This window comes from Saccopteryx leptura, chromosome 5 (assembly GCF_036850995.1).
Source record: "Saccopteryx leptura isolate mSacLep1 chromosome 5, mSacLep1_pri_phased_curated, whole genome shotgun sequence".
NCBI lineage: Eukaryota > Metazoa > Chordata > Mammalia > Chiroptera > Emballonuridae > Saccopteryx > Saccopteryx leptura.
The window spans coordinates 123580844-123603532 of record NC_089507.1 but is presented as its reverse complement, the minus strand read 5'-3'; the positions used below and the strand labels follow the sequence as shown (position 1 = coordinate 123603532).

At 43.1% G+C, this 22689-nt stretch overlaps 1 protein-coding gene across 20 annotated transcripts in view; it reads left to right on the top strand.

The window, feature by feature from the left end:
- Positions 1-22689, top strand: part of KIAA1217 (KIAA1217 ortholog) — a 561660-nt gene that overhangs the window by 422760 nt on the left and 116211 nt on the right. For all 20 annotated transcript variants that reach the window (XM_066383953.1, XM_066383955.1, XM_066383952.1 and 17 more), the window contains one exon: positions 21505-21703. In XM_066383953.1, coding sequence (XP_066240050.1) covers positions 21505-21703 — 199 coding nt within the window. The remainder of the gene's footprint in view (positions 1-21504; positions 21704-22689) is intronic.

Below are 22689 nucleotides of genomic sequence, written 5' to 3'. Positions count from 1 at the left end.
CAAGCTCTCACTATGGTGCCTGCATATATTAGATGCTCAATAAATATCTGTGGAACCAATTAATGAACTGGGGTAGATGATAAAGAGGTCTATATTTGTCAAACACTTCTACATACACTAATTTATTGAATCCCACAAAGGAAACTTCACAGTGAGGCAAATCTCTTACATAAACACTTATAAAGAATGAGGTCGTTATCTTCATTTTGATGATAATTTAATGGGTATATGCATACATAAAAACTTATCAAATTTGTGCATTTTAAATATGTAGAATTTATTGCATGTTATTTTATCTCAGTAGAGCTGCTTTGGAAAAAAAACTAGGTAACTTGTCCAAGGTCACACAACATTTTTCTGGCAAAGTGTGGCTAGAGCCCACATCCACACACTCCTGTTGTATATATTCTCCTGCATTCCCAAAGTGATGGATGAGGCTTGGGCGTTTTACAGCAACAAACCCAATTTACAATAGCATTTATGTACGTATTCTGTGTTGAAAAGGGAACTTCTATTTTAGTTGTTCATTGGTTGCTTGTCGGATGTGCCTTGGCCAGGCAAGCCCAGATTTTCAAACTGGTGACCTCAGCATTCCAGCTTGACACTTTATCCGCTGCGCCACCACAGGTCAGGCTGGGAGTGTCTGTTACCATTTGGAGGTGTTCTCTAGCTCAGTGGTTTCCAACCCTTTTTGGGCCACGGACCAGTTTAATATCAGGATATATTTTCACGGACCGGCCTTTAGGGTGGGACGGATAAATGTATCACGTGACTGAGACAAGCGTCAAGAGTGAGTCTTAGATGGATGTAACAGAGGGAATCTGGTTATTTTTTAAAAATAAAACATCTTTTGGACTTAAATATAAATAAAACGGAAATAATGTAAGTTATTTATTCTTTCTCTGCAGACCGGTACCAAATAGCCCACGGACCGGTACCGGTCCGCAACCCGGGGATTGGGGACCACTGCTCTAGCTCTTATGTAAGATTCCATCCCTTTAGCCCTGGCCGGTTGGCTCAGCGGTAGAGCGTCGGCCTAGCGTGCGGAGGACCCGGGTTCGATTCCCGGCCAGGGCACACAGGAGAAGCGCCCATTTGCTTCTCCACCCCTCTGCCGCGCTTTCCTCTCTGTCTCTCTCTTCCCCTCCCGCAGCCAAGGCTCCATTGGAGCAAAGATGGCCCGGGCGCTGGGGATGGCTCTGTGGCCTCTGCCTCAGGCGCTAGAGTGGCTCTGGTCGCAATATGGCGACGCCCAGGATGGGCAGAGCATCGCCCCCTGGTGGGCAGAGCGTAGCCCCTGGTGGGCGTGCCGGGTGGATCCCGGTCGGGCGCATGCGGGAGTCTGTCTGACTGTCTCTCCCCGTTTCCAGCTTCAGAAAAATGAAAAAAAAAAAAATAAATAAATAAATAAATAAATAAATAAATAAATAAATAAAAAAGATTCCATCCCTTTAATTAAATGAAAATCAAATAGCCAAGAGGAATTGGATTGAATTGACAGAATTGTGAGCTTATAGAACTTTTAGATGAGCTAATTTAGAGAATTAAATGCTTTGACCAAAGTCATCTAGAACTGCAGCTTTGGCACATGGAATTAGAAATCCAATAACCCTGAATTTTGGTTTTCAGCATAAAAGCCACATTTCTCCTCCTTCTACTCTTTTTACAAAATCCCAAAATATCAGTTTCTCTCATCTTTTGTGCATGTTTTCTCTTTCTGTATTGTGAATGAAGCACTCCAAATGTCTGTTGGCACAGCAGGAGTATTTTTTAATGCAAAGAAAGCATGCTATTTCTAATATCCTTAAGATGATTTGTTTTCTTGTGAATTATTACAGAATCTTTGCCTTTTAACACTAAATTTATTGGTTTGTCCCGTTTATTGCACTTATATTACCAAGACCCTTGGTCAAATAATTTATAACTGAGATTTTAAGTGCCTTTGGATACTAACTAGCAAAGGACGTGTTTGGTGAATTCTTTCACAATAGTAATAATTACACCTTGATTTATCTATTATGAGAAATTGTGTGTGTGTGTATATGTGTGTGTGTATATATATATGAGTGTGTATGTATACATATATACTATACACACATGCATACACCTATAAAAATTATATACTTATAAACATACACAGATGATTTTCTTAGATTGGAACTCCATTGTATTTGCAAGCATTACTAAGTGATTTAAGACAAGCATATTCTGTCAGAAAGAAAAGAAACAATGGAAAACTAAACTCCACTGTAATTTTTTTTATTTGCCTCATGCTTCACATCTAAACAGACACTAGTATGTGTTTCCTTGAACCTAACTGTGAACATTGAAAACTTTTCCTTTTTCTTTGGAATTTAGAGACTTGATACTATAAGTAGGAAGTTGCTAATGAAAATTGGTACTTTTGCTTCTGGCCAAGCATATCACAAAAACTGTGATGTAACCCCATTTAGTGTGCAAAGTGTGCCTTATAAAACCAGAGAAACTGTTGCTGAGGGTGAGGGAGTAACATCTGCATAGGAATGAGCTCTTTCTGGATTGTGAGATATCCCTGGGACTAAAAGTTGTTTGTATCTGCAGAATTCTAAAAGAAAGATCCTGTACAGCTTTTATGTTTGTTACATTTTTCCATTATGATTGTAACAATACCATGAAAATGTTTGGTTGAAAAAAGAAATCTGAATCTTATAAAAATATTTCTTTTATGACTGATGGCATTTGAGCAGTGTCTTATCTGACTTGCTTGTCAGTGTTTGGCGATCATTTGGGACTATTCTGAGACTGGATTACCCAATGCTTTAGCTTAAGCTTCCCAGATTTTATGAAATCCCCTTCCTGCTACTGTTGCATAAGGACAAAAATGACTTGAAAGAGTTGTCTGGAAGCACTGTTTCCAGTTCCTCTTCTATGGTTTCTCTTGAACCTATCCATTCCAACCTTGAATCCCACCACTCCACAGAAACAGCTCTGGGCAAGGTCACCAGTGACCTCCACATGTTAATCAGTCTTTATTGTACATGATATGCCAACACTTGACTCACTAGAGCACTTTCTGTCCTTAAGACATGCGTTTCTCATGCCTTCCTGGCACCTCTTCCTCTCAGTTCTCTTCCTGCTGCATTGACCATTCCTCCTTGATCAACTTTTTTGGTTCCTTCACATTTCTCACCCAAAAGCACTGGCCTCAGCCCCAGACTTCATCTCTTCTTAACTATACCAGCCCCCAAGGTGATCTGATCTGGTCCTATGGTGCCAAACATCAAGATGATTGTATTAGTGTAGGCAGTGATAACAAAATACCACAGACTTGGTAGTTGAAACAATGGAAATTTAATTCCTTAGAGTTCTGTAGGCTAGAAGTCCCAGGTCAGGGTGTCAGCAGGATCAAGTTCTGGTGAGGCCCCTCTTCCTGGCTTGCAGATGGCCATCTTCTCCCTGTGTCCTCACAGGACCTTCCCTTGGAGCGTGCTCATGAAGAAAGAAAGAGAGCAAGTTGTGTGGTGTATCTTTCTATAAGGGCCATACTCTCATTACAAGGGCTTCACCTTCAAGACCTCATCTAAACCTAGACACCTCTCAAAGGCCATACCTCCAAATACCATCACATTGGGACTTCGGGTTTTAACCTATGAAATTGGGATGAGAGACACAAATAGTCTGTAATAATGATGATGATCTCTCTGGCTGGGACCTATCCCCTGAAGTCCAGATTAGTATCTCAGATTACATAATTGATATTTTACTCCTACCAGGTTCAGAAATGAACTTCTAATTCCCCCCAACAAAATCTATTCTTCCCCATCTCAGTCCACTGCAACCCTCTCCTGCCAGTGGCTCACACTGAAACCTTGCAATCCCCCGACTCCTAATTTGATCTCATTTCATATCCAATCTCTCAGGAAGTTCTATTCACTCTACTTTTGAAATACATCCAGAAATCTAACCACTTATTATCTCCAGCAGCAGCCCAGGTCCAACCTACCATGATATTTCTCGTGGATCATCGCCTGAGGTGCCTATGCACCTTGTCCCCTGTGGTCAGTTTTTAACAAAGCAGTCCTGGTAAATAGATCTCGTATCGTGATACCTCTGTTCATCACCCGTTGTTGGCTTCCCAGCTCATTATGGGGACAAGAAACAACACAGTGTGACCACTTGCTAACTTTCTAATCTCATCTTACCCCATTCACTATCTCACTCATTTTCCTCCAAACACACCAGCCCTTCACTGTTCCTGGAACACAAAGGGCATATTCTTGCCTCAAGAAAACCTGCCACTCGCTCTCCCTGGATTGTTCCTCGCCCAGATATCTTAGAGCCTTGCTCCCACACTTCTTTCAAACATCTTATCAGCGGGACATCCAACCCTACAAATAAAATAGCCATCTATCCACTCCCATCCCCTGCGGTCCACCCCCACACCCTGCTTTACTTTGCTCCCTGTTATTTGGGAGCTTACACTTACACCCTCTTGTCTCTGAGTTTATTGTCTATCGTACAACAGTAGGAGTGAAGATCTCTGAGCTCATTGTATCCCAGCCTTTAGAAGACTATGTGGCACACACAGGTACTCAATCAATATTTCTGAAATTCATCTTTCATGGTGCTAATTCTGCATCAGTGAATGTAGCGCTGCTGCTCTGTAAGTCAAAAACAGCCTTGACTTTCCCTGAAGTTTCTCATTTCCTATGGCTGAATTTTAGATAAGGATCAGAATAACAGTTCAGTCTGCTTGGCTTTTAGTTGTTTTAACTTGCATAAGCACACTATGTAGGTTGAATTATTTGTCCTGTGGAAAAAGGACATTTCCATGATTCTCCCTTTTATTATGCTTGTTATAAAGTGTAATTAATGTTTATCAGTTGGATTACTATTATAGAAGATAAAGCCAAGAGAATGCACATAGTCATAGTAATTTGAGTTGGGGTTCGTTTCTCCGGGTTTCTGACAGTCTGGAACAGCTGCCCAGCATGTTCTGAGGGTGAGATGATGGGGCACCCCAGACAACAACTTTGCTTGATCAGTTCCTTAGCTGATAACGCAGGTGGATACTACAGCGTCTGTTGTTTCTTTCCCAGTGCTCTTAGTTATAATGCTAATCATTGATCTGGAGGCATTTAGAGGAGACTCTTAGCACCTGGAAGTAGTGAGAAAGGTTACTCATGGCGAATCCGGACACAGGCTGTGATAGAGATGACCTAGGACATGGCTCTGAGCAGGGGCACTCTGTGGTGGTCCTTCCTCACCTTCCACTCCTGCAGCCCTTGCGCCCCCATCAGACATTTGTTCGTTATCTGTGATCCCATGGTTGAGGACAGGAGCTCTTCATCAAAGCAGCACTGAAATTTCCAAAGGAAACAGGGAGGAGGCAGTAGCCACCTCTGATGTCTCTTAAATGCTGCTGCAGAAAGTACCAGAGGGGAATAGAAAGAAGGGTTCAAAGAGAAGTCTTCCTGGGTCATTCTAGTGCAGATTAGAAAATCCTGTCTCCCTGAGTCGTAGGGACGAGCGCCCAGAGCCAGTGCTTCCTGAGAGTCCCTGCATGCTGGCACCGGCTGTCAGGGAGGACTGCGGGCCTGACCGCCTGCTACCCTCCTCCTGCGCAGAGTGCCACTAGCCAACCCCTCCTTTGCCCCTTGCTCTTAAAGCAAGAAATGGCATACGAGAGTATGCTTTACTAGAATCAGGTATGCCTTACAAAGACTTGTTAAAGCCCCTTCCCTGACAGAACAAGTGCCACCAAATGACCCGGATCAGAACTCTTGGCCAACACATTGGTCTCAAGCACCCCTCCCTCTTCTCTCCGGTGACCCCGAGCACCTATCCCAGGCCTTAGAGAGCTGGGCCCTTCCCGCTGCTGTCCCTCTGGATTCTCCTGGACAACAGCTCTCTGAGGGACCCCTTTCTGCTTCTGGTCAGGGCTGAAAGAAGGACATGCCTGGTCTCTACACAGGGCAGGGTGTGCAGAGGGACAAATGCAGAGATATGGAAGACGCTTCCAGAAGACCCACACCCTCTGGCATGGGCCCGAGAACACGGGAGGACCGGTACTGGAGCAGCAGGGAAGACACGGGGTGGGGAGCAGGCAGGAAGCCAGGGACAAGGGAGTGGACTCTGCCTCCTCCCGCTCACTGCCCACATCCTGTGGAGTCTGGATGGCTCGGCCGGGAGTGCTCACTTGGCCGTGGGGCCAGCTGTGGCAGAGGGAACTTTTATTCCAGCCCGAGAAAGTCAATTGTAAGCTGCAAAGAATCAGATTGTGAACAAATAACCATAATTAGTACAGAATAGTAATAAGAAAAAAAATTACATTTAAAACAGTAATAGAAGCAGTTCGTCAATATCTAAAATGCAGAGACACCAAAAACAACTCAGCATGACTCAGCCTTTCCCATGAACAGAAAACCAAAAATAAAGTAACCGAATCTCGGGAGACGGAGAGGACACTCAGGTGCCGCCCCCATTAGTACTCCTCAGAATAGACATCAAATCACCTGTTGACAGAGGGAGCTCTCAGGGCCCTGGTGTGGAGGGGAGAGCTCTATTCCCAGCCCTGGCACTGGTGAGACACAGCCTGTGCTGCACAGGAGTTCGCCTGGGGCAAAGCTCAGAGGTTCATTCACTGTCTGTCTAAATATTTTTAATGCTGTAAAATCAAGCTGACAAACTGTTAGATAAAATATGTTCTGTCCTCATCCCTTGACAAATACAACTTTATAAAACAACCTAAAAAGCCACGTGTGGTTTAAGAACTGTTAACTTCTCCGGAGTTCCACACTGGGTGACAGGATGGAGAAGGGTCCCCTCAGGCCCAGCCTGGAGCAGCTGGTCCCCTCATCCTCCACCCAGCTCCATTCATGGTGCACATGTGAGTCACTGTGGACCCCAGGGGCAAGCGCCCCACACCCTGCCAGCAGCCAGGCCATGATCACCCTCAATTCTTAGGGGCCATGCACTGGTGTTGGGACAGTGGCCTCTAAAGTGCAGTGTCCAAGGCAGGGGCCCTTCCCCTCATGCCTCCTGCATCTACAGCTAGGCCTTCATTCCACTGGGAGTCCCACTCATGAGCCCGCACTGTCATCCGGTCAGATCACCGACGTGAGGAGAAGCAGCATTCCCATGAGCGCTGCACTGGATGGATGACTTAACGTTGTGTTTCGGGGTCACCCAGGAGATGCTGCAAGTCTATTTTCCTAAAGGCCAGTGAGACATGAATTCCAGGCACTGCCCACACCCTCTTTCTCACCAGCTCTAGAAAAAGGGCTGAGCCTCCCCCGCAGACCCTGCAGAAGAAGCGGAGGAGGAGCCGCCAGCAGTGACGCAGCAGCCTCCAGTCAGCATGCGCCTCATCCCCAGCCTGCCACATTTCCCTCTGTGGCCTTCTCCTCTGGGGAACAGAAAAGCAGGGGATAAAATGTGCATGTTCCTGGAATGCCCCTCAGGGGCTGCCTAGGACCAGAGTATCATCCTTTGGCTGAAGCACCCTCATTGCAGGCCCCATGACACGAGTGGGTGGACCTCTTAGCCTAAGGATGGCAAGACCGGTTGTTCACAGACTGATGGTCATTTCCCCCTAGAATAGGTCCCTGAGGTGCTAGAGAGTAGACAGGTCACATGAGAGTTACAGACTGAGAGGTATTAGAATTTCTCAGGACGAGATCCCCTGCGGAAGGCCGGGTCCAGAGGCGGGAGACCAGGTGTGGCGCAAGGACTGAGGGCAAGAGGAGCAAGACGTGGAAGGAGGTGCACCAGTGGGCAAGGCTCTTTGGAGTCCAGTCATCCCACATCTACTACTTTTTAAACACAGCTCGAAAAGATAGGGATTCTGTCCTGTGAACTGGAATCCCATAGGTGTGGGTCTGTGGACACTAGTTAACAATGTTTATCATCAAGAATGTCTTTCATTTTTTTTGGTCCTTAGTATGACTTATAGTATAAAAATATAACGAAGCACCAATGCTCCCTTTTATCCTGAAAGTTTCCTCTGGAAATTCTTGATGATCCATCATCGTGAGGTTTGTTTACCAAAGGAGGAGACAAGTTTATCCTATAGACACCTCCCTATATCTTTTTCTCCCAGCTTGAGGACAAAACAGATTGTACCTTTTCAAGGAGAATAATTTCTACGCAACAATAGAAAATAAGTTCTGAACAATAAAATTCATAACACTATATATTGGTGTTTTCTTTTTTAATCTCCATGTAATTGTGTAAAAACTAACATTTCATACCAAAAACTTTTCTAAAGATGTAGTCATTCATCCATAATAATTACTGTTTATTATTATGTAAAATAATAATAATTTAGCAAACAGGAAAATAAATTTCAGCTTAACTCAGACGTTTTCTCATGGACGTCTATAATCTCTGAGCCTAAATCTGCTCATCAGTGTGACTGAAGAAAATGCAGGATATATAATCTCCTAGTGGGGGTGGTTATAGACTTACTTTGTTTGATTTATAGCCAATCTTTCTAAGACTTTGAAAACATGCATTGGAAACTGTAAAAGTTGCACTTTTTATATCCTTAAATGGCTGGGTTGGTTTTTTTCTGGAACCATGATTATTGTACTTTTATACTTTTGTTCTTATCTTTAAGAAAATCTACTTAAAAGATCAGTGTTCCTCTCTCTCTCTCTCTCAAATCAAATAAAAATTGTGGTTTGTTTTGTGGGGTTTTTTTGTATTTTTCTGAAGTTGGAAACAGGGAGGCAGTCAGACAGACTCCCGCATGCACCCGACCTGGATCCACCCGGCATGCCCACCAGGGGGCGATGCTCTGCCCATCCGGGGCATTGCTCTGTTGCAACCAGAGCCATTTTAGTGCCTAAGGCAGAGGCCATAGAGCCATCCCCAGCACCCGGGCCAACTTTGCTCCAATGGAGCCTTGGCTGTGGGAGGGGAAGAGAGAGAGAGGATAGAGAAGGGGAGGGGTGGAGAAGCAGACGGGCGCTTCTCCTGTGTGCCCTGGCCGGGAATCGAACCCGGGACTCCTGCATGCCAGCCTGATGCTCTACCACTGAGCCAACTGGCCAGGGCCCAAATAAAAAAGTTTTTAAAAAGAAAATCTCCTTTTTTTTTGTGGCCTTTACTCTTTGTTTTGCATTATAAAATTTCTATACCCACTCTTTTCATCAAAAGCCAAAACTTCCAAATTTCCATAACTACATTCAGGTTTAAGCTCCTGGGACAGAGTGGAGTGCTCTGTGGAAGGAGTGTAATTTAGACAGCATTATTTTGCCATTTTTCTTTAAAAATTATTTAGTCTTTAAGTCTTTGAATAAAAAAAGTAAAGAGAACATAACAATATAATGGACATTACTAAAATTAAACAGGTAGTCTCATCTGTTTAACACCTGAGAGACAGCATAGCATAACGGTTAAGATAACTATGTACTTAATTAGTATGACTGGATATGTCATATTAATTCTGTTTGCCTCGGTGTTCCTCGTCTATAAAATGGCGATAATTATAGCAGTGACCTCATAAAGAAGATTGAATGAGTTAATATTGGGAAAGGGTTGAGATCAGTGCTTCGCACATAGCAAGTGCTATGTTAAGGTTAAGTTGTCAAATTTTAAAGAGGAAACTATGTTTATTCGCTGCTGGGATTTCTTCCTCTATGAGTTACCTATTTTTATCCTTTTTTGGTTATTTATTATTGCCCCTTTTCTATTTTCTTATTGATTTATAAAGGTTATTTAATTACTCTGAATACTAATCCTTAATAGTAAATATCTTCTCTCAAACTGTAGTTTGTCTTCTTTACTTTGTTTACAATGTCTTTTGCGGTACAAAGTATTGACTTTAATGTGTAGTATGATTAAGAAATATCTTTCTTTATAGTTTATGATTTCCATTTTTTTTTAAAGCCTTTCCCTATACCAATATGCTAGGTGTACTGGTTTGTTTTGTTTTGTTTGTAAAGTTTCATAGTGTTGTTTCTCACATATAGGTCTTTAGCCTATCAGAAATTTATTTTACTTGTAATGTAGGGGAAGGATATATTTTTTCAGATGGAGAACCAATTTTCCTGGCACTATTTATTGAACTGTCATTTCTCCAAGACGTGGTACTGCCACATCTGTCATATAAAGCTTGTGTCTTTTTTCAAAAAAACCTGTGTCTTTTTATAGGCTCTCTGTTTTGTTCCACAGTCCTGTGTGTTCTATTCCTTCGCTAAACCCACACTGTTTTAATAATATTGGTACTTGGTAGAGCAAGTACTCCCTCTTACTGTTGCTCTTCAAAATTGCCATATTGCTATGTGATTTATTTTTATTAAACTAATCTCTAATTTCTTCTAGTACTTGAGGATGCTGTTGATTCTATATATTGACTTTATATAATTCAGTCACACTGAATTCTTACTAGTTCTACTAGTGTGTTTGCTGGTTCCCTTGATTCTCTGCTATATCATCAGAGAATAATCATGTTTTCATGATCACTTTTCATCCAAATGCATTTTATTTCTTTTTCTTGTATTAACTGTGCAAGCCAGGGTTTCAGATGCAGGCCTAGCAAAAATTCTGAGTTTAAGGAGACTGTTTCTAATGTTGCATCATTTAGCACTATGCTTTTTTGAGTTTTGATGGATTCCTTTTATTAAGAAAGTTCTCTAATTCTTAAGGATTTTTTAAATTATGAATGTGTTTTGGAATTTCTTAATATGTTTTTCTGACACTATCAAGATTATTCTAGTTTTATTTTTATTATTGGAGAATGTATTAGGACTAGACTTTATAGTGTTAAACCATCCTTGCATTCCTGAGATAAACTCTTGTCTTGATGTACCCTTTCATGTATTGCTATATTTGCTTTACTAATATTTTATTTAGGGGTTTGCATTTAAATTTGAAGTTTGTTCTATTACTACTTTTCTAATTTTCAGCCTTATAAAATGAGTTTATATTTCAGTGCTTAATTTAATCAACAGGTTCACCTTAAGTATGAGAGAATTCAATTTTAGTTATAGTATACCCACAATAAACTATAGTTATAGCTTGTCACATTATTGTCTTATAATATTTTCTGCCTTAAGTGTTGAATAATTTTAAGACTAACTCATTGACTCACTTGATGTTGCTGCAAGTCTATGGTGACTTTGCATTATAGATTCCTTTTTTTTTTTTTTTTTGTATTTTTCTGAAGCTGGAAACGGGGTGAGACAGTCAGACAGACTCCCGCATGCGCCCGACCGGGATCCACCCAACATGCCCACCAGGGGGCGACGCTCTGCCCACCAGGGGGCGATTCTCTGCCCCTCCGGGGGGGTTGCTCTGTTGCAACCAGAGCCACTCTAGCGCCTGGGGCAGAGGCCAAGGAGCCATCCCCAGCGCCCGGGCCATCTTTGCTCCAATGGAGCCTCGCTGTGGGAGGGGAAGAGAGAGACAGAGAGGAAGGAGAGGGGGAGGGGTGGAGAAGCAGATGGGCGCTTCTCCTGTGTGCCCTGGCCGGGAATCGAACCCGGGACTTCTGCACGCCAGGCTGACACTCTACCACTGAGCCAACCGGCCAGGGCTATAGATTCCTTTTTGAAATTTTTGTTTTTATTGATTTGAAAAAGAGAGAAAGTTTAAAAGGGGGTGGGAGAGAGAGAGAGAGAGAGAGAGAGGCATCAGCTTGTTGTTCCACTTAGTTGTTTCATTTAGTTGTGTACTTATTGGTTGTTTCTCATATGTGGCCTGAGTGAGAGTCAAACCTGAGACCTCGTCGCTCCTGAATGACGCTTTATTCTTGGATCCGCTGGCCAGCACCATGTTATAGATTCTTCATAGACTAGTTTCTAATAACTCATGTAAATGACCAGCAGAAACAATTGGGATGAGGATCACAGCACCAGAAATCAGCATCTTTGACATTCATGTCTTCAACATAGCTACAGTTACAGAAATCATCACATATTCTTCAAGGTATTTTTTGAGGGAAATGCTTTGGGATGCTCACTTCAATTGTATTACCATTTCACCTGATGAAACCAAGGTTCAGGCTCCTATAAGTAAATATCATAATTAACTTACATGCTGCATTTTATGTTTCTAACTTTGTATTCGGATTTTTAAAGAGGTCCCTCAGAACTGTATAAGCTTTAGACCCCACAAAACCTGGAGTCATCACTGCCATCAAGGTGACTGATCAATTTTTTAAAAATCTGACCTCTTTTTGTTTTATAACATTCTTTGACACTTAACAAAATACACATTTTTCTCTCATTGCTATGTTCTTTTAAAATCCTTTTATATAACAATGTAGTATCCCAATAAATAGGTTGATATAATGAATTGATTTATTAATTGAATCCTCTAATGTTGATACCCCCCCCTTTTATTCTTATAAATGATGCCATATTAAACATCCTAGTAAATACATCTTTGTGCATAAATGTGTGGAAGTAGAATTATTGGCTCAAACCATATATATATTTGGGGTGCTTTTGACACATACTGACAAATAGCTCTTCAGAGAAATGGTATCAATTTACTTCCCCAACAATAGTATGTGATAGAACGCATTTTCCCAACCCTTGTCAACACTATGTATTTTACTGTAAAAACATTTGCCAATTTCCTAGGTGTATAAAGCTCTCATTTTAATATTTATGTTTTTCTTATTAAGTTAAAAGCTGTTAGTTTCCATCAGAAAGTATTATAAGAGCTCTGTATATTTTTAAGACATCAGCCATTTGCCATAGTTGTAATACAAATGTTGATTTGCATAATCTTACGTTGGATTTAGAGAAACTGAGGAATTTAGGTAATTTGGAATTGTTACCATCATCTGCATGTGGAAATGCTGGTTAGGGAAAATTGCAGGAGGCATCCAGAAGGCAAGCACACATCCATTAACATGGCTGCATTACAGGGAGAATTGAGTTCATTTCAATGAAAAGATATTTGAGCATCTACTATGTACCCAATACTGTACTATATATTATCATCTGATAAATACAACTAATAATGATGCAGAATCAAAAGACATGCTTGCAAATTCAGTAAAACACAATGTAAGCACATATGTGAGAAGAATTAATTCCTCAAATCTTAATGAAAAAGTGTTGGAGGAATGGTTTGGGAAGATTGTTCAGAGGAGGTAATGTGGGTGCCAAGCAAAGAAGTTTTGGAAAAGTCCCCCAGCCAGTGAGTGGGAAGTCCACAGAGTGTCAAGAGGTCTGTAACAACGACAATGCTTTAGGAATGAGGCCAGTTGTGGGTAATAAGTATGGAACAGCTGATTGAGGTCTGTATTAATCCATTTAGGCTGCTATGACTGGGTGTCTTTTTATTTTTTTATAAGGAGAGAGGAGGGGAGATAGTGAGGCAGACTCCCACATGTGCTCTGACCAGGATCCACCTGGCAACCCCATGTAGGGTCGATGCTCAAATCAACCAAGCTATTTTTAGCACCTGAGTCTGATATGCTCAGACCAGCCAAGCTATCCTCAGTACCTGGAGCCATACCTGAACCAATTGAACCACTGGCTGTGGGAGGAGAAGAAGGAAAAAAGGGGGAGAAAGGGGGGAGAAAAGCAGATGGTCACTTCTCCTGTGTGCCATGACTGTTAATTAAACCTGGGACATTGATACGCTGGGCCAACACTCTATCCACTGAGCCACCAGCCAGGGCCATAGACTGGGTGTCTTAAACAACAGTGTTCTTCTCATAATTCCAGAGGCTGGGAAGTTCAACATCAAAGTGCCAGCAGATCTGGTGTCTGTGGAAAACATGTTTTGCAGATGGCTGTATCTTCTGGTTGTGTCCCAGAAGAAAAAGCGAGAGAAAGAGCCCTCTGCCTCTTCCCAAGAAGGCACTAATCTTATTACTGGGGCTCTACCTCATGACCTAATTACCTCCCAGGGCCCCACCTTGAAATACAGTCACACTGGGGATTCAGGTTTTAACATGAATTTTGAAGAACCAGAAACATTCAGTTCACAGCAAGGTCACACTGTGAAAATCCTTGCATGCCATATTAGATAAAGAATATTTTAGAAGATGTTTCACATTTTGGAACTGCTCTGAGTTTCAAAAGATTAGGAGGATGTATGATACAAGTGTGACCTGATAAATGCACTTTGTTTTTTTTGTAAAGTGTGACCAAGAGCTCTTATTAAGAAAATGCACACGGCCTCTACAGAGCCACTGAGCTGGGAGCGCCCTTCAGTGTTGAGGCTTCTCAGAAGGGCTCCGAGTGTGTGAGGTTCATTTCAACTGCCTTGCTTTCCCAGCTCTGTGCCTTTCCCCTTCTCCCGGCATGTGCATCGTTTCTACTCATGTGTCAGCGTTTACTTCAATTGACCTAAGGATAGGAATCTTTGTACCAAGCTGCTCCCATCATGCCTCACCCTCTTCAAGCAGATGGTCAGAATAAAGTGTGAGGACAGCTAAGATCATCCAGACACAGGAAGGTTAGAGGAAATGGATGTGACTAAACATAGAAATTTATTTAGGCTGTGTGCGTCGAGACAGACCACGGTCCTAACCCAAACATAATAAGGCCCTTCAAAGTGAGAGGTAAACAAGTGTTGACTTGAGATCAAGAAGAATAGCTATTCTGGAATAATTAAGTCAGGCAGAAGCCCAAATAATGTTCCAATTAGGAGGCAAAGGCAATTGGTATTTATGAGAAAGGGAAGGGGAACAGGAACAATGACATCAATGGAAGAAAGGCATTTCTATTGGTGCAGATAACAATATATGATGTTAACTCTAAACTGTTTTTAATTTCCAGCCCAGCAGTTATCAGTCCAGTAGGCATAATAACTGCTTCCTTATGATCTTTGCAAATAGTCCTTGGGACACAGTGTTGCCTTAGATCCAGTCAAAGGTTATATTACCCTGTTTCAACATTCCAAGATTTGAGGTGCAAGATGTGCAAGGCAGTCCCTCTGGGATGGTATTTCTGATTCCACTTTAAAGTGACTGTTTATATTATTGTTTACAGTTGGTACTGTGGATGGGTAGAATGGGACATATAAATTAGTTAAGCTATATACTCGCTGTAACTTTACATAAATGACTGGGACCTTCTGAATTTCCTTTTCCCAATCTGTGAAATGGGGCCATAACATCAACCTGGTGAGAGACATTGTGCTGATTAAATGAAATTCAGCACATCCTCACTTTCTGGTGTTCACGGCTCTGCAGCTTAAAGCTGAATGGCATATAATGACACCAATATAATCATAGGGCTAGTTGATATAACCAAGAGTTAAGTTCCTAGGACTTCTCATCAACGTTATAATTTAACAGCACTACTGAGGACCTGCTGTCCAGGCGTGCTGTTACTGACACATAGCAGACATCCTATAAACACATTCCCTGTCCTCTTCCCTTCTTCATAAATAAAGAGTTTATGATCCAGAGTCCTTTAGACTTCCTCTGAGAATCTGGAGCAGCCAGCACGAACTTGGGGCGGGGAAGAGTGCCAGAGCGTGCTGACTCTTGTCACTGTGCCAATAAAATGCCATCGTGTATTATGAGAATTCCTTCTGAGTTTAAGCATTTCTAAATACCTTTCCTGAACTGAGAGGCCAAACTGAATCAAGTGTAAAAAGACTGTTCTCTGTTTATGGAGGCATCTTTCCCGTCTTCTCCGGATTTTCACAACCTGTCACTGGGCTTGTGTACCCAGCTGGCGGCTGCGACAGCCAGACCCTGAGCTAACCTTAGTTGAGGTCCAATTTTTTTCCCCACTCAGAGCCTACAAATTCTATTTAAAGTACTCACACGTACAGAATGCAGATGTGGGAATGAAAACCAGGCTCTGTGGGTGAGCGAGGCCGTGATATTGGACTGTAGTGAGGCCACAAGTGGCCCATGGGCAGGGGCCTCGCCCAGGCACGGTTGGGGCCCAGGCCTCAAGAGTGGTTTTGGCCCGTTGATATGGCATTAGCAGTCACGTGGGCAGGCACCGCATTTCCCGTATGGGGCAAAAATGTTGCATGATCTGTGATCAGACAGGCTGTTTTTGCCCCCTGCACTCTGAAGAATGTGTAACAGTGAGTATATTCTGGAAAACGAACTCCATGAAGAAGCTGAGGATAAAAACTGTGATGAGGGAGAGAGGAGGTTGAGCTGCTCTTGCTGAATGCAAAAGGACTACTCTAGGCAAGGAAACGGCCACTCCAGAATGTAGTTTTTGATGTTTACAAAGCAGGAAGGAGATCATTAGGCTATTTACATCTTTTAGCAAAAGCTCTGATAGGTCGGATAGACCCCCCTCCCCCATGAACATTCCTTTTGGATGACTAATATTCATCTATCCATTCATTCATTTCTTCATTCAACATTTATTGATAACCTGTACTATGTAACAGGTTGTATAACAGGTACCAAGGCTACCATGGTAAACAACATAAAATGTTTAATGTACAAAATATGTGTTAATCGACTTTATACAGGGTGAGGCAAAAGTATATTTACAGTAGTTGTTATGGAAAAGAATTTAATAATTAATAAATGACTAACTCTGTTTTGTGTACTCACAAGTGTAACCCTGCTTTCACTCCACCCCATATTATCAGTAAGGTTTCTATAGGCTGTTAGTACTTACATTTTGGGGGAGTCAAAAGTTATGCTTGGGCCCTGACTCAGTTGTAGAACATGGGCCTGGTGTGTGGAAGTCCCAGGTTTGATTCCCAGTCAGGGCACACAGGAGATGCGATCATCTTCTCCACCCCTTCCTCTCCCACAGCCAGGGCTCGAATGATTAGAGTGCATCGGCCCTGGGTGCTGAGAATGGTTCATGGAGCCTCTGCTTCAGCTGCTAAAAATAGCTCAGTTGCTAGCATAGCCTCAGATGTGCAGAACATCGACCCCAGATGGGGGTTGCTGGGTGGATCCCAGTCAAGGCACATACGGGAGTTTGTCTAGCTCCCCTCCTCTAACTTAAATTTTTTAAAAATTAAATAAATAAAGTTATGCTCGGATTTTCCACTATGCAGGGGTCAATAATCCTCCCTCTCCCTACATTGTACAGGCATCAGCTTCATAGTGAGAAATGCTCCGGAACAGAAATAGAGCAGGGATGGGAGTGAGAAGCATTAGGGAAATGACTGCTGAAATAACAAGGCGGTCAGGGACAGACCCCTGAGAAGCTGGCTTTCCTGGGTTCCTGCCTGATGCTTTGGATGGATGTGAGCACAATCAGAAGTATTTCCTCCCAGATTTTGAGGCTGTTTCTCCATTGTCTTTGGCTTCTGGGTTGCTGTTGAGAAAGCTAATGCCTTTCTGACTCTTGCTGCCTCTCTTGTGCCATTCCGCCAACCTCTGGGCTGGAAGGACCTCTGTTTCCCCTTTCATCTGGATACCTCAGTAATGATCCTCAGTGAAGAGAGCATCTCATCACTGCTTTCTTGTTTTTTCTTTTTTTTTTTTTTTTTTTTTTTTTTGAGAGAGGGACAGACAGACAGAAAGGGAAAGAGATGAAAAGCATCAGTTCCTACTTTCAGCACTTCAGTTGTTCATTGCTTGCTTTCTCATATGTGCCTTGACCGCAGTGGGGTGGGGCTCCAGTGAGCCAGTGATCCCTTACTCAAGCCAGCAACCTTGGGCTTTGAGCCAGTGACCTTTAGATCAAGCCGTCGACTCCACGCTCAAGCCAGATGAGCCTACACTTAAGACGGCAACCTCAGGGTTTCGAACCTGGGTCTTCAGCATCCCGGGCCAACACTTGCCACTGTGCCACCGCCTGGTCAGGCTCATGACTATTTTCAGTCTCCAATCTCCTGCCCTTCAGTTTAGAGGGGAAAATCTTTAGAGTACTTTTTGTAAAACTTCTCTGTTCTTCCTGACCTCTTTTTACCCAAATCTATTATTAAGTTGTAGGACGCCCTGAAGTAAGTCAGTCTCTGTTTTTCTTATTGGATTTCATTCCTTTCCCATCCTCTTGGTGTTTTTGCTCCACTCTAAGATTTTATCAATTTCTTTTTTCACTGAATTTTTTAAATTTCTGCTCTCACAGTTCCCAGAGCTCGCTCCTGCTCTCCAAAACATTTCTTGCCTTTTCTTGGACTCTCACTCTTCTTAGTTTCTGCGTTCTGTCTATTGCAGTCCTTTCTTTCATGTTAGAGGCTCTTATGACATATCTGTGACTCCTGGGTCATCTGCAACGAGTGAGTGAGGCACAGGTGGACCAACAGGAAGCTCATATATATGGTCCTCACTGCTTAACCACGGAGTGACCAAACGGAACCTGAACAACTGCCTTGAAAATGCTGTTGCTATCTTCCCACAGGCCAGGCAGCTCTCCCAGAGGGGTCGCTCCAGTTTCCTGCCAGCATTCTGTCAGGGCTCACTTGCCTACCTGCCCCTGTGCCTGGTGAGCAGAATCTGGTGTGTTGGCTCAAACCCTTCAGTCTAATGTCGGGACAGAGAGTCACTTAGCTACCTGAGATAGAAAGGGAGATGTGAGCAGGTTGCTATACCATTTAAAAAGAAAGCGGAGTCGGGGGGAGTTCAGTCAGGGCTCATGCTTCCCGTGCCCTCTGCACTCCTGTCTTCAGGGAACCTGTTGCTGGTTTCTTGAGCTTTCCTGAGCCGCACATTTTCCATGGCAGGGTCTCCTTGTAGGCCTAGGTGTCAGCTCTCCCTGTCTGCTGTTGTTTCCTCTCTCCTTCCCTTAATTCTTTAGGATTTTTAAAAATTTTTACTTATTTATTTTAGTGAGAGGAGAGAGAGGAGGGTGGGAGCAGGAAGCATCAACTCCCATATGTGCCTTGACCAGGCAAGCCCAGGGTTTTGAACCAACGACCTCAGCGTTCCAGGTTGAGGTTTTATCCACTGCACCACCATAGGTCAGGCTAATGTATTTTTTATTCCTTATTACCATGTTAATGGAATTTCAGGAGCAATAAAAATGAATTTGTTCCATGAGTTGCCATATTTAGCCAGAAGTCGTATACTATTCCCTTTTACATCTGTCCTGCTAAAGGTTACTCTAGAGCAGGGGTCCCCAAACTTTTTACACAGGGGGCCAGTTCACTGTCCCTCAGACCGTTGGAGGGCTAGACTATAAAAAAAAACTATGAACAAATCCCTATGCACACTGCACATATCTTATTTTAAAGTAAAAAAAACAAAACGGGAACAAATACAATATTTAAAATAAAGAACAAGTAAATTTAAATCAACAAACTGACCAGTATTTCAATGGGAACTATGGGCCTGCTTTTGGCTAATGAGATGATCAATGTCCGGTTCCATATCTGTCACTGCTAGCCGTAACAAGTGATATGACGCGCTTCCGGAGCCGTGACGCATGCATCTGTGTCACCGGAAGTAGTACTGTACGTGAGCAACGCCGTGTTTTGCAGTGCCGCCACATACAGTACTCCAGGAGCACAGGACGTGGATGCATCCTCTGCTCCTCTCACTGACCACCAATGAAAGAGGTGGCCCTTCCGAAGTGCGGCGGGGGCCAGATAAATGGCCTCAGGGGGCTGCATGCAGTCCGCGGGCTGTAGTTTGGGGACACCTGCTCTAGAGGGAGTCGTTCCTCCTCAGTAGTTTCTCACAAGAAATAGGATTCAGATTAAATGTCAGGATCTCAGATACCCTGGTTCAGTTCTCCATTTCTGAATAGCAAATGACCCTGAATATAGTGACTTAAAACTACCACAGTTAATTGTTTGCTTATGATTCTGCAACTTGGGCAGGTTTGGAGGGGGCGTCTCATTTCTCTGTCACGTGACATCAGCTGGGGCAGCTCACCTGGGGCTGGGGGGGGACCTTGCCAAGATGGCTCACCCTCATCTGGCCAGGCATCCTGGCTGTAGAATGGTGCTTAGTGGGGCCATCAGCTAGGCTTTCCATTCTTCTCTATGCAGCTCCCACGTTGTTTGGCCGGACTCTACCATGACTTGGTTTTGTGAGGGAGAAACCTTGACAACGCTCACCAATAAGATAGGGTCTAGTGTGCAAGCACTTATCTAGCCTCCGTTTTGCATCACATTTGCCAATGTCCCATAGGCCAAAGCAAGTTTCATGGCCAAGCTCAGACTCGATCTGGGGAGAAACTAGACTTTATAAGAGCATGACTCCTGTGAGACATGGCTTCTTAGGAGCCACATACCCTCTGGAATAAAATTATGTGACCCTTTGTTTGTTTTTCTTTGTGTTACTGACTTGTTCCAGTTTCTTCCTGAGACATTGAGGTGACAGACTCTTATAGAGAGTTTCATGTGGTATAAACATTTAATACATACGTATCAGGCCACAGAATTATTGTAGCATTGCCACTTAAATATTCCTGAATGGATGATAAAGACTTAACCTATATATCTTACACACGGCTATAATGAATGTGTTTTTAAAAAACTCCTTTTGGGGTTAAATTCCTAAATATACTGTCACGGTCCAACCACAACAAGTATATACCGGGGTCCCGAATGGAAAAAGGTATGGAATTGAAATAAATGATAGACAGGAGACTTAAAGATATATGGGTTCAGGAGGACGCCACGGCAAACAGTCTCTACTGTTCATTAGCTGTAATGTCCGTGCTCCCAGAAGCACATCCACTTTTATTCTTAGAAAAAATGTGGTCCATCAGCAATTCAATTAAGTTTCCAAGGCAACTCAAAGACAACCCCCACCATACCATCCAAATCTATTGATACTTTACACTAATAAGAAACTAGCTTCCAGCCTCCTCCGGAAAACATGGGTGAGACAAATGAGAATCAGGTGTAGCTCTTTGTTAACTAGGCAAATGAGGTGGGGTTTGGGCCCAGCATCTCTGTCCAGATTGCAAAAATACACTGTTTATTTATTTGGTCCCCAACAATATACCTTTCAAAAGAATTAAATATTGGCTTTTGCTTCAGGCTACCAGAGGTTAGCTTTTTGTTCTTTTGGTTTCAAAAAATTTTGAAAATTAGCCTCTTTAACACCTGCCTGGACTCCAAAAAATAAAAATAGGGTCTGACCAGGCAGTGGCATAGTGGATAGAGCATCTGACTGGGACGCAGAGGACCCAGGTTTGAAACCCCTGGGTTGCAGGCTTGAGCACAGGCTCATCCAACTTGAGTGTGGGGTTGCTAGCTTGAGCCCAAGGTCGTTGGCTTGAGCCCAAGATTGCTAGCTTGAGCCCAAGATTGCTAGCTTGAGCCCAAGGTCGCTAGCTTGAGCAAGGGGTCACTCACTCTACTGTAGCCCCCCAGTGAAAGCATATATGAGAAAGCAATTAATGAACAACTAAAGAGCTGCAATGAATTGATGCTTCTCATCTCTCTCCCTTCCTGTCGGTCCCTCTCTTTGTCTCTGTCATGCCTGCATGCGTGCGCACGCGCGCGCACACACACACACACACACAGAGAATAAAAATGGGTACTTTGAGAACCAGAGAGTGCATTCCTTGGAAATTCCAGACGTATATTTCTCGTTACATGCTTCCAAGCTTGTCCAGATATTCTGGTTTGTGATCAGACAGAAGTGGCTTAGATTGTGCTGTATAGCCCATGAGTCTTGCCTGTGGCTAAGTGCCATGTTCATTTTGCATACAGGGGTTCTCTACCTCCAGTATGGGGACGAAACCAAGCAGCTCAGGATGCCAAATGAAATCACAAGTGCAGACACGATCCGGGCTCTCTTCGTAAGTGCCTTTCCACAGCAACTCACCATGAAAATGCTGGAGTCACCCAGTGTCGCCATTTACATCAAAGATGAAAGCAGAAATGTCTATTATGAATTAAATGATATAAGGTAAGAAGTTACGCCACGCATATGTGTGTCCACCACATTGCATTTAGCATTGCTACAGTTTGAACTGAGTCCCAGTCTCTTCATGTCCCAGTGATGAAAGCATTGCTCTTACTCTGACTGGCTGGTTCATCTCCCCCAGGTGTGAATTCACTCTTTGGTTTTCTATAAGTCACTTACAAGATGTGGTTTGCAAAGATGCAGGGAGACTTCTCCCACATAGATCACTGCATGTTACATCTGCTAAGAACTTAGGAAATGATCCAGTCTACTGGTGACCTGAGAGTTGTGGAAATTGAGGCCCAGGGGGAAAGATCATAAGAGTTAAAAGCACTCCTTATGTCTGGAAGTTTCCCAGCTTCTCAAGTGCTCTGTCCCGGATAGACAGAGCCTATAGACATCTCAGGCAGTGAATCCCACTGGGCCATTCTTTACGTGAGCAAGTCAGAATAGAAGCAATGGACTCTGTTACTGTTTATAAGACAAGAGGCGAGGAGTAGTCTCCCTTTCTATTTTTTTTCTTAAATAGTGAGCCTTTACTAAGGGCTCTCACTTCTAGGAGGGCTTCCTTAGGCCCTCAGTAGAATGTACTCCAAAGTGAGGCAAAGTAATACATGGGCACCTGCTACTGCAGGTGGAAGTAAACGCATGTTCATTGACTGCAGTGGCATTGTGTATAGAGCAGAAGAGCCTATTTGATCCATCCCAGCCAAACAGCCTGAGAAACAGGCTTTAAATCAACATCCACAGCGGGTGCTAGTATAGCCTCTAAACAGTTTGGAAACTAAAAAAATTATTTAGTGGCTATTCCAGCCTTTTCATTTTATGGTTCCAGATACTCAGATGCATAAAAATTAATGGTCTTATCCAAGATTAAACAGCCAGTCTGTTACCACACCTAGCTCCAAACCCAACTGTACACATTCTTGGTCAAGAATTTTTTATTCCTTCAAATGCTCCGTCCTCAACTGATCTGGGCCACTGCTTGG